The sequence below is a fragment of the Thalassophryne amazonica genome, chromosome 13, assembly GCF_902500255.1.
Source record: "Thalassophryne amazonica chromosome 13, fThaAma1.1, whole genome shotgun sequence".
NCBI classification, from domain to species: Eukaryota; Metazoa; Chordata; class Actinopteri; order Batrachoidiformes; family Batrachoididae; genus Thalassophryne; species Thalassophryne amazonica.
The window spans coordinates 89,988,300-90,003,134 of NC_047115.1; the positions used below are offsets into that span (position 1 = coordinate 89,988,300).

At 41.3% G+C, this 14,835-nt stretch overlaps 1 protein-coding gene across 1 annotated transcript in view; it reads left to right on the forward strand.

The window, feature by feature from the left end:
* The window catches only part of plpp4 (phospholipid phosphatase 4), a 518,492-nt gene that overhangs the window by 365,255 nt on the left and 138,402 nt on the right, over positions 1-14,835 (forward strand). Inside the window, exons 4-5 of the mRNA XM_034185252.1 lie at positions 11,392-11,455; positions 11,927-12,051. Of these exons, the coding sequence (XP_034041143.1) occupies positions 11,392-11,455; positions 11,927-12,051 (189 nt within the window). The remainder of the gene's footprint in view (positions 1-11,391; positions 11,456-11,926; positions 12,052-14,835) is intronic.

Below are 14,835 nucleotides of genomic sequence, written 5' to 3' on the forward strand. Positions count from 1 at the left end.
ATTACCCTGACCTCTAGTAATACTGTGAGAAATCTTGGAGTCATTTTTGATCAGGATATGTCATTCAAAGTGCATATTAAACAAATATGTAGGACTGCTTTTTTGCATTTACGCAATATCTCTAAAATTAGAAAGGTCTTGTCTCAGAGTGATGCTGAAAAACTAATTCATGCATTTATTTCCTCTAGGCTGGACTATTGTAATTCATTATTATTAGGTTGTCCTAAAAGTTCCCTAAAAAGCCTTCAGTTAATTCAAAATGCTGCAGCTAGAGTACTAACGGGGACTAGAAGGAGAGAGCATATCTCACCCATATTGGCCTCTCTTCATTGGCTTCCTGTTAATTCTAGAATAGAATTTAAAATTCTTCTTCTTACTTATAAGGTTTTGAATAATCAGGTCCCATCTTATCTTAGGGACCTCGTAGTACCATATCACCCCAATAGAGCGCTTCGCTCTCAGACTGCAGGCTTACTTGTAGTTCCTAGGGTTTGTAAGAGTAGAATGGGAGGCAGAGCCTTCAGCTTTCAGGCTCCTCTCCTGGGAGACAGACACCCTCTCTACTTTTAAGATTAGGCTTAAAACTTTCCTTTTTGCTAAAGCTTATAGTTAGGGCTGGATCAGGTGACCCTGAACCATCCCTTAGTTATGCTGCTATAGACTTAGACTGCTGGGGGGTTCCCATGATGCACTGAGTGTTTCTTTCTCTTTTTGCTCTGTATGCACCACTCTGCATTTAATCATTAGTGATTGATCTCTGCTCCCCTCCACAGCATGTCTTTTTCCTGGTTCTCTCCCTCAGCCCCAACCAGTCCCAGCAGAAGACTGCCCCTCGCTGAGCCTGTTTCTGCTGGAGGTTTCTTCCTGTTAAAAGGGAGTTTTTCCTTCCCACTGTCGCCAAGTGCTTGCTCACAGGGGGTCATTTTGACCGTTGGGGGTTTTACGTAATTATTGTATGGCCTTGCCTTACAATATAAAGCGCCTTGGGGCAGCTGTTTGTTGTGATTTGGCGCTATATAAATTGATTGACTATTGCACCACTCTGCATTTAATCATTAGTGATTGATCTCTGCTCTCTTCCACAGCATGTCTTTTTCCTGGTTCTCTCCCTCAGCCCCAACCAGTCCCAGCAGAAGACTGCCCCTCCCTGAGCCTGGTTCTGCTGGAGGTTTCTTCCTGTTAAAAGAGAGTTTTTCCTTCCCACTGTCGCCAAGTACTTGCTCACAGGGGGTCGTTTTGACCGTTGGGGTTTTTACGTAATTATTGTATGGCCTTGCCTTGCAATATAAAGCGCCTTGGGGCAACTGTTTGTTGTGATTTGGCGCTATATAAATAAAATTGATTTGATTTGATTTGATTAGGCTCCAGTTAGGCACATAATAATCAGCAGGTACAGTCCAATTTAAGGGGGTAAACAGAGGAGTAATCCAAAAACCACACATAGTTCAGTAACCAAAATTCCTCAAGGCTATAGTCCTTCTAGGAATTGGGCATGAGAGTTCTCCAAAACGCGGTCACAGCTCAATCAGAGATTCTCATATCATTGATGCTGTGGCCCTGTCCTTGTCTTATGTCCTGTTGGTTAGTTGCTGTGTTTTCCTTTATTGCATGCATTAGCCTTTCTTTTTCACTTTTGTTTTCAGCCATTGTTCCTTGGTTTTGTTTTCAGTCAGTTTTTGGTCCCCCCTTAGTTTGGTCATTATTTATAGTTAGTTTTAGGTATTACTAACCCCAGGATTTGTTGTGGTTTGATGTTTCTCTCTGTCAGTCCATCTGTGTGTTAGTAGGCATGGTCCAAGCACCTGGTTTCTCCTCACAGCTGTTCTGCTTTCACTTTGCTGGGTTATTCTAGTTCATCTCGTCCTGTTGGTAGTAGTTAGTTCTGTGTTTGCTTGTTTCCTCTTGTACCAGTGCTGCTGCCTACTTATCGTTTGGGTTGTTCCTGATTGTTTGGATTGTTAGCCACTGTTGGACTCCCATTATCAACTTCTGTCACAGTAAAAAAAAAAAAAAAACTCCTTACTTTATACTCCTGCTGGTCTCTATCTGATTTTTTAGGTTCCATCACCTCGGAAATCATAAGAATTGAGTCCAAAATGGCAGGCAAATGTGGAAGACAAAAACTCTGAAAGTAAAACAAACCCGAGCGAACACAGGACAAATGTCACAATGAGAGGATGACTAAGAAACACCACCCAGTGACACTGAGGGGAAATTACCAGAAGTAACTCAGAATGACTTATACCACACAACCAAAATGGCAAAACAAGACCTGAGCCAAAACGTGATTAGTGACAACCTGGTTTGACACATATGCCCTCAAATTAAAGCAGACCGTGGAATATGAACTTAGAATTTTTTCTGTGACATACACCATATGCTGTGAAAGTAAGTTAATTGAACAAAACCATTGTTTTGTCCAAATATTTCTCATCCTAACTCTTATGGAGCTAAATCAAGGCCAAAAGTTTTGTAATCTGAAAATAAAAAAAGATTGAAAAAATACATTTTGAAACTGAAAATTCAATGTTTGTTCTTGAATTTTATAATCATTTAAAAAGTATTATCAAAATAAAAATAAGTGTAAGATATATATTTTTCAGTTTAAATAATTTTTTGATTCAGCTCTGTAATTTTTTTTGATCAAATAATTTATTTTCATTCATATTTCTTTTTTTCATCTTCAGATCTTTTTTTCACTTTCAGATCTTATTTTTTCAATTTCAAACTTTTGGCCCCGTTCTAGCATAGGAAGGCGTGGCTTCGATTGAGAGGGGCGTGGAATTGTGACTGACAGGAGAGCGGTCAGTCCTCACATGATGTGGGTACTTTGATAGATAATGACTTAACACTTTCTCTCCACTGTATTGTCTTGATACCTGTAAATAAAGTGATGCTAAAGATGTCTATTACAAGTAATTCTAGACCACTCTTGGTCATTTTTTTGATGTTTAAAAACTGGAAAATATGCAAGATTGTAAAGTTTAACACCTATACCTAAAAAAACGATGTGTCCCAAATCCACACAAGACCGTGAACGCAGCACAGCATCGCCGCATAAAAATGAGGCAAGTCGCTCAATTTACAGGCTGCAGTGGAGTGTTACGAGCTTTCTAAGTGACACACAGAGACCTGGCTCAGCAGATCAGGAGGAAGCTTTAAATATGGACAGAACCAAGCAGACTGCCCGTAAATCCAAATCCAATGCCGCCCGGAAGAGCTCTCCGGCTACCGGCGGTGTGAAGAAGCCTCACCGTTACAGGCGCGGGTGGCACTGTGGCACTCCGCCGCTACCAGAAATCCACCGAGCTGCTGATCCACAAGCTGCCCTTCCACCACCTGGTGAGAGAAATCACTCAGGACTTCAAGACCGACCTCCGCTTTCAGAGCTCCTCTGTGATGCTCTGCAGGAGGCCGGCGAGGCTGACCTGGTCGGCAGCTTTTGGATCAGCAGCTCGGTGGATTTCTGGTAGCGGCGGATCTCTCTCAGCGCCTCAGTGCCAGGCCTGTAATGGTGAGGCTTCTTCACACCACCGGTAGCCGGAGCGCTCTTCCGGGCGGCTTTGGATTTGGATTTACTGGCAGTCTGCTTGGTTCTGGTCATATTAAGTTTACGCTGTGAAACTGCCGGTCACTTTGTTACATCGTCATTAAATTCACTATCCGGTACAACATACGGATCCACTGAACCAACTGTTACACATCGATCACAATAAACAGCTTTATCTCGAGGGTTTAAAGCCTTGTAATAAGCTTTCATTCTCTACATTTTCTTTCACACACCAGCCGCGTAATAAATAAACAAAGGAGACAGGAGCAGAGCCATTATCTATCAAAGTACCCACGTTTCCTGAAAGCAACATCATGTGAGCACTGATTGCTCTGCTGTCATTCACAATTCCACACCCCTCTCAATCGAAGCCACGCCCTCCCACGCCAGAACGGAGCCAAAAGTTTGAAATTGAAAAAATACTGTAAGATCTGAAAGTGAAAAAAACATCTGAAGGTGAAAAAAAGAAATATGAATGAAAATAAATTATTTGATCAAAAAATTACAGAGCTGAATCAAAAATTTATTTAAACTGAAAAATATATATGTTACACTTATTTTTATTTTAATACTTTTTAAATGACTATAAAATTCAAGAACAAACATTGAATTTTCAGTTTCAAAATGTATTTTTTCAATCTTTTTTTATTTTCAGATTACAAAACTTTTGGCCTTGATGTAGCTCCATAAACTCTACATCGACATCACTCCCACTGTTGGGTTAATTAATTTGTTACCTTGCATAAATTGATGTCTTCATTACCGTTTGAACACCTCTGAACGGCACCTTCCAAAATATTAGAGTTTAGTCATCATGAGGAGTCCAATAAATGTTAGTGCCGACCTTCCTCTGAATGTGTCTCATTCCCATTTTCATCAGATCAAAATAATTTGGCCAAATTAACAGGCAGTTAAATACCACTGTCACAGTGCTCCTCTCTGCTTACCCAGAGAATAATAGGTTTTAGTGCTGGGATTATCAGATGAGGGGATGCACTGCCATTAATGAGCTCCACTGCTTTGTGTCATTGTCTGCGGAACAAATTTACAGTTATTATAATAAAATGTCTATCTGTCTGACACTGGCAGACCTCAGGATTGATATTAGAGTCCATGTGAATCACAGCTACCCAACATTCCAAGTAGGTGTGTTTTTAACGCCACTGCTTTTAAATGTTTGACTATGTGTTCATTGATCTGTACAGTGAGAACACCTTTTCATTCATTTAGTTGTTTTTTTTTCTGATTAGAAAGAATAAAGGGGAATGCAACATGTGAAGTTTCAAATTTAAAGGATGGTTTCACGGGTGTTACAAAGATTGCTAGTGTTATTTTTTTATTTTTAGCATGCAGTGGATTGACACCATGATGTTTGAAGACATTTGGCCAAGTAGTGTTCCCTCAAAAGGTATTAGCACAGCTAGGACATTGAATTTGTTTTTGCTGTACACTGACAGTGTTTGGGTTTGAAATCAAAAGATGAACTTGAGAAAAAAGACTAGAATGTGTTTATTGCATGGTGATCAAATCAAATCAATTTTATTTATATAGCGCCAAATCACAACAAACAGTTGCCCCAAGGTGCTTTATATTGTAAGGCAAAAGCCATACAATAATTACGGAAAAACCCCAACGGTCAAACGACCCCCTATGAGCAAGCACTTGGCGACAGTGGGAAGGAAAAACTCCCTTTTAACAGGAAGAAACCTCCATTTAATGATGTATTAAATAATGCTCCATATCCATACAGCACTTTTTTCTGGCAGAAAAGTGCCGAGAGGGTGCTTTCTTAAAAATATAAAGGTCTCCTGGTGGGATTTGTTTCTATGAAAATGCAGAATACACTTCTAACAACTAGCTTTTAATGTATGGCATAAAAAAGTAGTCACCCCCAGCAGGAACATTGTCAATCAATTCTGTTATCACAGATGATGGTTTTGTTTTTTGTTTGCTTTTTTGTTTTGTTTTTGTTTTTTATTGGTTTAGATTTTGTGTGACATATCAACTTACTGCAGGCAGAAGCAGCAAAAAAATCTGCTTCTGGAAGAGTGACAAATTTTGGTTCATTTGATTGGTTGCCTTTTAATGCTCTGCAGTGAGGACAGAGGTCCTTTCAGAAAAGTTTCACTGATTTTCATGTTAAAGTGCTTGTTCAGCCACACAAAAATACGCTGGATGCTGTTTTTTTTCCTTTAGGTAGCCACATGCAGCCACATACTGTTCATTCTCATTCAGAGTAATTGAAATATGTGCGGTGTGCAGAAAAAAGTACAAAACAACAACAACAAAAACTGTGGACATGGGGCCAAATACAGAACATAACATCTTTTGCGTAAGACTATCTAATGCCCACATTCTCTCGGACACTACTTTAATGGCTAACAGTAAATTAAATTGTTCTGAGGGTGCAATAAAATTTGGGTCATGCCCTAGTTGGCATTACTACATTCATTATTCTTGGCAATTTCTTGTCCAGCAAATAATCTGAGTGGCAGGTATCCTTCACTTTAAAATGGGCTGTAGCAGTCCTGGGTCTTCCCCGGGGTATCCTCCCGGCAGGATGTGCAAGCATCCTTACCAGATGCCTGAACCACCTCAGCTGGCTCCTCTCAATGTGAAGGAGCAGCGGCTCTACTCAAAGTTCCTCATGAATGACTGAGCTTCTCACCCAATCTGTAAGGGAGACCCCAGCCACCCTCCTGAGGAAACCCATTTCGGCCGCTTGTTGGATCATGTATCTTTCGATCATGATCCAACCCTTATGACCATAGGTCAGAGTAGGAACAAAGATTGACTGATAGATTGAGAGCTTTGTCTTTCGACTCAACTCTCTTTTCATCACAACGGTATGGTAAAGTGAATGCAATACTGTCTGACTCCATGGCCAATCTCACGCGCCATTGTACCCTCACTCATGAACAAGACCCGAGGTACTTAAACTCCTTCACTTGGGGCTAGACCTAATTCCCTATCCAGAGTAGGCAGTTCATCGGTTTCCTGCTGAGCACCATGGTCTCAAATTCAGAGGTGCTGATCCTTATCACAGCCACTCTATACTCAGGTGGGAATGGATCCAGTGAGTGCTGGAAATCACAGGCCGATGATACTAACAGGACCACATCATCTGCAAAATGCAGTGATGAAACCCTCAGCCTACCAAACTGAAGACCCTCCTCCCCCCAACTACGTCTCAATATCCTGTCCATGAATATAACAAACAGGATTGGCAATACTGCGTAGCCCTGACGGAGGCCAAACTCCACTGGAAACAAGTTTGACTTACTTTAGAAGACCCAAACACAGATCTCGCGTTGTGAGTACAGAGATTGGATGGGTTTGTAAAGAGAACCCTTCACTCCATACTCCCACAGCATCTCTCAGGATTCCTGAACAAATGCTTTCTCCAAGTCCACAAACATGTAGAGTGGATAGACATACTCCCATGCCCCCTCCAGGATCCTTGTCAGAGAGGAAAGCTAGTCAGTTGTTCCACAGCCAGGGTGGAATCCACATTGGGAGGCTGAGTAGTGCGATGCCCCTGTAGTTGGCACACACTCTCTGGTCCCTTTTTTTAATATGGGGACCACCATCCCAGTTTGCAACTCCTTTGGCACTGTCCCAGACCTCCACACAATGTTGAATGCCACCAACCTCAACAGGGATGCCAGAAAAGCTCCTCCAGAGGTGTGAGTTAAAGATCTCTTGGACAGTGGGCTCCTTCATACATTCCCAGTTCACTCACACTATTCATTTGGGCTTACCAGGTCTGTCCAAAGTCTTCCCCATCCTCTGATCCAACTCACCACCAGATGGTGATCAGTTGACAGCTCTGTCCCTCTCTTCACTCGAGTTCCCAGAACATGCAGCCTCAGATTAGATGATACGATCACAAAATCGATCATCAATCTTCGGCCTCGGGTACTCTGGTGCCATGTACACTTATGAGCATCCTTATGTTCGAACATGATGTTTGTTACGGACAGTCCATGTCTATCACAGAAATCCAATCACAAACAACTACTCGGGTTTAGATCAGGCAGGCCGTTCCTCCCAATCATGCATCTGCAGGTGTCTCTGTCATTGCCCATGTGTGCATTGAAGTCCCTCAGCAGAACAATGGATTCCCCCACTGGAGCCCCATGCACGACTCCAGCCAGGGGCTTCTACAAGGGAACTGCTGTTCGGTGCATACACACAACAGTCAGAGTCCCTCCCCCACCCCCACAACCCGAAAGTGCAGGGAGTCAACCCTCTCACCTACCGAGGTAAACTCCAATGCAGCGATGCTCAAGCAGGGGCTTGAGAAAAGGGGCTGAGAATCCCCACAAATGCCTGGGGCCTCATAACCTGGCCAACTCCAGTGAAGAATAAGGTCCAACCCCTATTAAGGAGAGTGGTTCCAGAGGCAGGGTTGTGCGTGGAGGCAAGGCCCACCAGATCTAAGTGGTAGCGCTCCACCTCATGCACAAGCTCTGGCTCCTTCCCTATAATGAGGTGATGTTCAGCACCCCCAGAGATAGCTTCTGCCACCTGTGTCTCTTTGCAACTGTGGTCCCAGCTCTCTTCAGGTCATTAACCATTTCCTCCTGTGTAGTTCTGGGCTTTCTCAGAATCATCTGTACCCCACGAGGTGGGATCTTGCATGGAGCCCCAGACCGAGGAAGACTGACAGCCATCTTGTGTTTCTTCCATTTTCTAATAATTACGCCAACAGTTGTTGCTGGCTTACCAATCTGCTTGTCTATTGTCCTGTAGCCCATCCCAGCCTTGTGCAGGTCTACAATTTTCTCCCTGGTGTCCTTAGACAGCTCTTTGGTCCTGGCCATGGTGGACAGGTTGGAGTGTGATTGACTGAGTGTGTGAACAGGTGTCTTTTATACTGGTAACACGTTCAAACAGGTGCAATTAATACAGGTAAAGAGTGCAGAATAGGAGGGCTTCTTAAAGAAAAACTAACAGGTCTGTCAGAGCCAGAATTCTTGCTGGTGATCAAGTACTTATTTCATGCAATAAAATGCAAATTAATTATTTAAAAATCATACAGTGTGATTTTGTGATTTTATTTATTTATTGATTTTTTTAGATTCTGTCTCTCACAGTTGAAGTGTACCTATGTTAATGTTTGTAGGTGGGAAAACTTGCAAAATTGATAGTGGATCAAATATTTATTTGCTCACTGTATGTGTTCCAAAAATAAAATGAAAAATGTCAAATACTTTGGTGAGATTAACTCCAAAATAACCATATTAAAGCTGTACATGTAATCCTTCATCCTCAATTTGCATAATCAAGATTAGTGTTTTCAATACTATTATGCCCCCAGTTATATGAAATCTAATCAGGGCTAAAAAAAAAAAAAGTCTTTGTTATTTAAACTCATGGTTTATGATTTTTTTTTCTATTTAAACTGATGTTTATTGATTTAAATGTTTTTCATTTTTTTGTTTCACTATTTTCAGTGAGACTATACAAATAATATCATTAGTTATAATCTTTATTGACCTGTTAAAACATAATGGTCACATACGACATGTATAAGTACCATTAATTAGTGGTAGTGATTTCATATTTTGGTGATGTTTTAAGTATTGTTTTCTATATATATATATATATATATATATATATATATATATATATATATATATATATATATATATATATATATATATATATATATATATATATATATATTTTTTTTTTTTTATTTTTTTATTTTTTTTTTTTACTTTTACAGCATTTTAAATCATAATTTAAATCAGTGGATTTAAATCATACCAGGCCTGCATATAATTAATGATATTTTCACAACTAACTGATAAGGATGTTTTCATTTTAAGGTCTTTAGTGCTGCTGAGACTTGAGGAACTGTGTTGTGTGCCACGTTGCTTTATGCAAATTAGAGGGTGAAGGAGTAAAGGCTACAACTTGACAAGAGCAATTTTTGAATTCAGCAGGTCAAAATGCATAAGATTCCCTCTGCTGTCTGCTTTTAACAGAAAATGTCTTAGGCAGTCTACTTGTCTGAAAATGGAACCTGGCTGTTCTTGTAGATGAGGTTGGCGTACGTACGTCTCCGGGAAGAGGTTGTGCCTGAGTTTTTCATGGCTTCTTGTCTGCTGGCGGTGTGGATAGCTGACCTTTGGGCAGTTTGTCCTCTGGCTGTGTGCACCTCTCTGTCCGCGGCTGTGCCTGCAGCTCTCCCCGTGAACCCTCGAGGCATTGTGACGATGATACAGTTCCTTACATTTAGCCCAGTTAAACCCTGACTCTCTCTCTCTCTCTCTCTCTCTCTCTCACACACACACACACACACATGCGCGCATACTCTCAGTATGCTTTATGCTGTGGTTTTGCCATCACATGAGCTGCCACTTTGTCTGTTCCTGTCACCGTCTTTAGTGGTGTTGGATGAGGATGTGGTTGTTTTTGTCTGTGGTTTGGCATTACCAGTTTTTGGAATATTTGCACTATGTTTGAACCCTGATGTGGGTCCAGTAGCTTATTGAAAAACTCAAGGACCACAATTTCTGGAAGACTATTTTTTTTTTTTCTTAATGGCAGAAGAGAAGGAACTGTGGTTCAACATTTTCTTCATTGGTGAGAAAATGGATATTTAATCCAGGCACGGCCCTTTAAGAAGTGTTCGGTTTTATGCAGACATACTGTAGCTCTCAGAGGGTGGGTTTATGCTGGGCACTCATGATTCTTGTGTTGTTTCACGACAAACGTGCCACTGTTGGGCAAAGCCAGTCTGAACTCACCCACATAAATATACAGGAAAAATCAACTCCAAGACTTTTTATTAAAACCACATTGTCATTGCTTTTCAAAGTGTTTATTTATTTATTTTTTGTGATCCATTTCCTTCAGACAGACTGACACAGACCTTCTCATAGCTGATATTTTCTTACTGGATGAGTCCACGTGATGCAGTTCTGGTTTTCACGCTGAGCTGCCACATATTTTATATCACAAGGCCACTTGAGGTGATCTTTGCAATCGTGAGCATGTTGGTCTAAATATGAGATGTGACCAGGTGAAGTGATGGTGTGTTTCTATCATGTGAAAGCTGCAAGCACGTGCACCATAGACCAACAAAAAAACTGGTATAACAACCAGCATAGTGGTTTTTTTTTTACATTAAACAGTGCAAGAGCCATTAAGCTGAAGGCATCAGATGGCTAACCTAAATCCTGCACACTCTGCACGCTGGGATATACTCCAATAGTTCATGTTACCAGTCAATCGCAGATATTTTGCTGATCAATCTAAACTTCAGATCGTCTCTCTTGTGCTATTGATTTTAGAGATATAGCAGAAAATGTTTTTCACATCTTTGTTAAAATCTTGACCTTGATTTTTGTTTGAGCTTCTCCAACAGTTAATCATCTTGAGATATGTGCCCAAGTAATCTTCTCACCAAGTTTGGTGAAAAGTGAGTGATTGACAGCGTACTGCAGCTAAAGGCAAAGCTAACATTACCCAACAAAACTTCAATGTTCAGTGGTGCAATAACTCACCTCAGACAAATTCACAGAAGCTCTGTTTTTCACACTGGTTCTGTGTATATACCCAAAAGTGAAGAATTTCTGACTGTGTCTCCATCAGCTCTGCACAGCCTCACTGATGAACAGTCACTGATGATGCTCCTCCCAGCAGGGTGATGTGCGAAGCAGATTTGTATCATTCTGCTATTGCACCATGTTGTGTCAGACATGTCCCTGAGCTGTGTGGCTGAGCTGTGTTGTCCACATTGGTATTGAAGTGAAATTAAAAAAAAAAATCAGGTCTAATGATGCACTGATAGCCTGTCTGAATGTGTCTCAATCTTCCTCCTGCAGCGGTGTCCCTGGCTCTCGCCCTCAATGGAGTCTTCACCAATACCATCAAGTTAATTGTGGGCAGGTACAGTCATCACCTCAAGCATTAAAAAGACACCATGTTGTTTCTGTGGAAAACTGTTTCTGCTGCCCCTGACCCTCATTATAAAGAACTCTTTATTCTAACTTTAATTTATTATTTTGATGAATTTGAATTACCATCTTATATTTATGAAAAAGTACAGCACGTTTACCGGTGTTCATGATAATTATAAGAAACCATCTCATAATCATCAGCACATCTACCTCATAATATTCACACAATACATCATGCTGATGGCATCTCTGCTCATAATAAGGAAACTGCATCATCCTTATGAGGTGTCCCGTAATTATCAAATAGTACTTCATGGCAGGTCATCATGGGAAAGCTATAAAGAACAAATGTGGCCCTAATAGTCTTCCATAAATCACACTGTAAATATACACAAACTCTTGTAAAAAGTACCTTAATTTTTAATAAGTACTTCGACAATTCCCTCTGCTCTTGACACAGACCGAGGCCAGATTATTTCCATCGCTGTTTCCCAGACGGACAGGAGAATGACAAAATGCTGTGCACTGGGGAGCCAGAAATCATCTCAGAGGGACGCAAAAGTTTCCCCAGCAGCCACTCCTCCTGTGAGTAGCATTTACCAATCTAATGCCAAACATGTTCGAGACACTTCATCAACACCACTTACAACTACAGCAAAAAATATCTCTGTGCATGATCCTCTCTGCAGTGAGTCAGGCGTGCATAGGATTCAAAGAATGAGTCAGTGAGTCCACAAAATTTCTGTATAAACTATATTTACCTCTGAAATGCTACCGTCGTTGACATACCATATGCTGCAAAAACCTCTGCATTACCTGTTATGAGGCCTATTATGACATTTAAATTTCTTAGAGATCTCACACTAATACACACACTCATCTTCAGCCGCTTATCCAAGATCAGATCACGGGGAGCTGGATCCTATCACAGCAGCGGTAAGGCGGGGTACACCCTGGACAGGACGTAGGGCTGCACATAGACAAAAAAACACATTCACACCCACACGCACTCATAGGATCAATTTAAAGTTTCCAATTCATCTAACCTGCATGTCTTTGGATGTGGGAGGAAGCCGGAGCAGCCAGAGGAAACCCACGCAAACACTGGGTGAACATGCAAACTCCACACAGAAAGGCCACAGGTGGGAATCAATCCCATGACTTTCTCACTGTGAGGCAACAGTGCTAACCACTAAGCCACCATGTTGCCCCTTAGGGCCCCGGTTCCAGCCATGGCCCAAATCCAAGTCAATTAATGTTCAGTATCTGCTGATATTGAGTCCTGATGTGATGGTGATACGTTCCTTGATATTGCACTTGCACAGAGGGCGTTAAAATCCAACCCCTTGTCCCCGTTGCAACACCTGAGTAATAGATCAAGTAGGGGATTGCCTGTCGGGGTGAAATATGAAGGGGGGCTTATGTGCCCAAGAGGAACCCCAAACACAAGATGGCAAACAGGTCTCTGATGAAACAAGAAGCACTCAATGGTGGATCAGGCGGAGGAAGTGATGCTTTTAACCCAATGACTGTGAAGGTGGATGAAGGCTGCAGCAGGTCCTCAGACCCCAGTGGTCTGAGATTTCCCAGGATCTGTGGAGGACCATGTGTTTGTCATGTAACAACATTTCTATGAAGAGATTAGTCAAGACTTATCCATCTTTATTTCTTTATCTTATGGCACGGTCATTTGCATGATGGAAGATGCCAATGTTGTCATGATCCAGCCCTGTTGGGCTTGGCTGTTATTATTTTGAAGTCTTTTTTTTCCACGTTTGTACTCTGAGCCTTTTGTATTTTTTTTTTTTATCATGCCATGTATCATAGTCATGCTTCAGCTGGTCTTGTTTCTTGTTCTTGTCAGGTTTTCATGTTATCATTGGTTTTGTTTTTGTCAATTAACCTTGTATTTATTCACTCTTGGTCACTTAGTTCCTCCAGTCTTAGTTTGATTCTGTTTACTTCATTTCTTGTATTATGCTTTGGTCACTGGTTCAGTTTTCTTTTGAGCATCTTGTATTCATAGCTTAGTTCTGTTTATCACATTTTTGTATTATGCTTTAGTCACAGGTTTTGGTTATTGTTTATCTTCCAGTGTTTCTTCTGATTATGTTCTGTTTGTCACTTATTGCTCATCAGTTAGTTCTTTTTCTTTATTGCACTATTCTGTAGTCACCAGTTTTATCTGCAGTTCTCATGTAGTTTTTCTTTTGTACTTATTATATCTTGGTTTGCTTTTTGTGCCCATGATGCTTGATCTGTCCTGGTCCCCTAGTATCATATTCTGTTTTAGCTCGGTTCTCACGTCATCCTCATTTGTTTGTGTTCACTCACTACACCAGCCATTGTGTTTTTGTCTCACTCTTTTTCTGTCTGCTTTGTATTTTCGTTCACTCCCACTCTTGCACTTGCTCATGTGTCTTTGTCTCTCATCACTTCACTCTGTCTTCCTGCCTTCACTCTCTTGCACTTACCTTTGTCTTCCCTGGTCACGCCCCCTTCCAGAACCTTCATCGACACGTGTGTCTTGTTGCACTAATTACGTCACCAGTTATATAAGCCCGCACAGTCTCACAGTCCCTTGCTCGATTGTCGAATGTATTTCACTTTCCAGCTCTCACGTCCTGCCTTGTTTTGCTTGTTGATCTGCCTGCCGGTATTTGACCTTGTTTTGCCTTTGACCACGTTTTTTTTGTCTCTGCCTCTGATTGCCAACACGCCGTGTATTTTGACCTCAGCCTGTTTTGTCGACCAAGCCTCAGCCTTACGTCTGTCTGTACCTTTGCTTCACTGCTGGACCATCTGTGTACCGAATCTCTGCCTGTTACTATCATTAAACCTTATTCTAACTGCATTTGCTATGAGAGTTCGCATTTGTGTCCACTCGATTTGTGCCACGCCCTGACAAATGTGGCCCACAGTCAAAGGTTCACTGGTTCTAATCTGTCTATCAAAATTGAAAATTGCAGTTTAATATTTAGAAGGTTTAGAAGGCAGAAATTTTGTAGACTCAGTGAGTAACTCCATCCATCTTGTGTTTGATCTGCTCATCATGGGAGAATTTCTGTTTCACACTGGCAACTTGCTTTTTCTTATATCAGATGAAGTGTGCATCAAACACGTGAGCAGAAGCCTTGTTGCAAATGTCGGAGTCCTGGTGGCCACAAAGGCCACTGTTGCACGTACACATTTTAACGCAGCAATCTTGTTCATGCTACATTTCAAAGGTAATTATGAAATGTACCAACAGGATGCCGTATTTCCACCTGGGGTAGGTGTATGTTGTATATTTCATTTATTTCACATGGTCAGCTTCAGCTTTATGGCATCACACTGGATTTGCTGCAGTTGTGTTAACCGCTGTGGAAC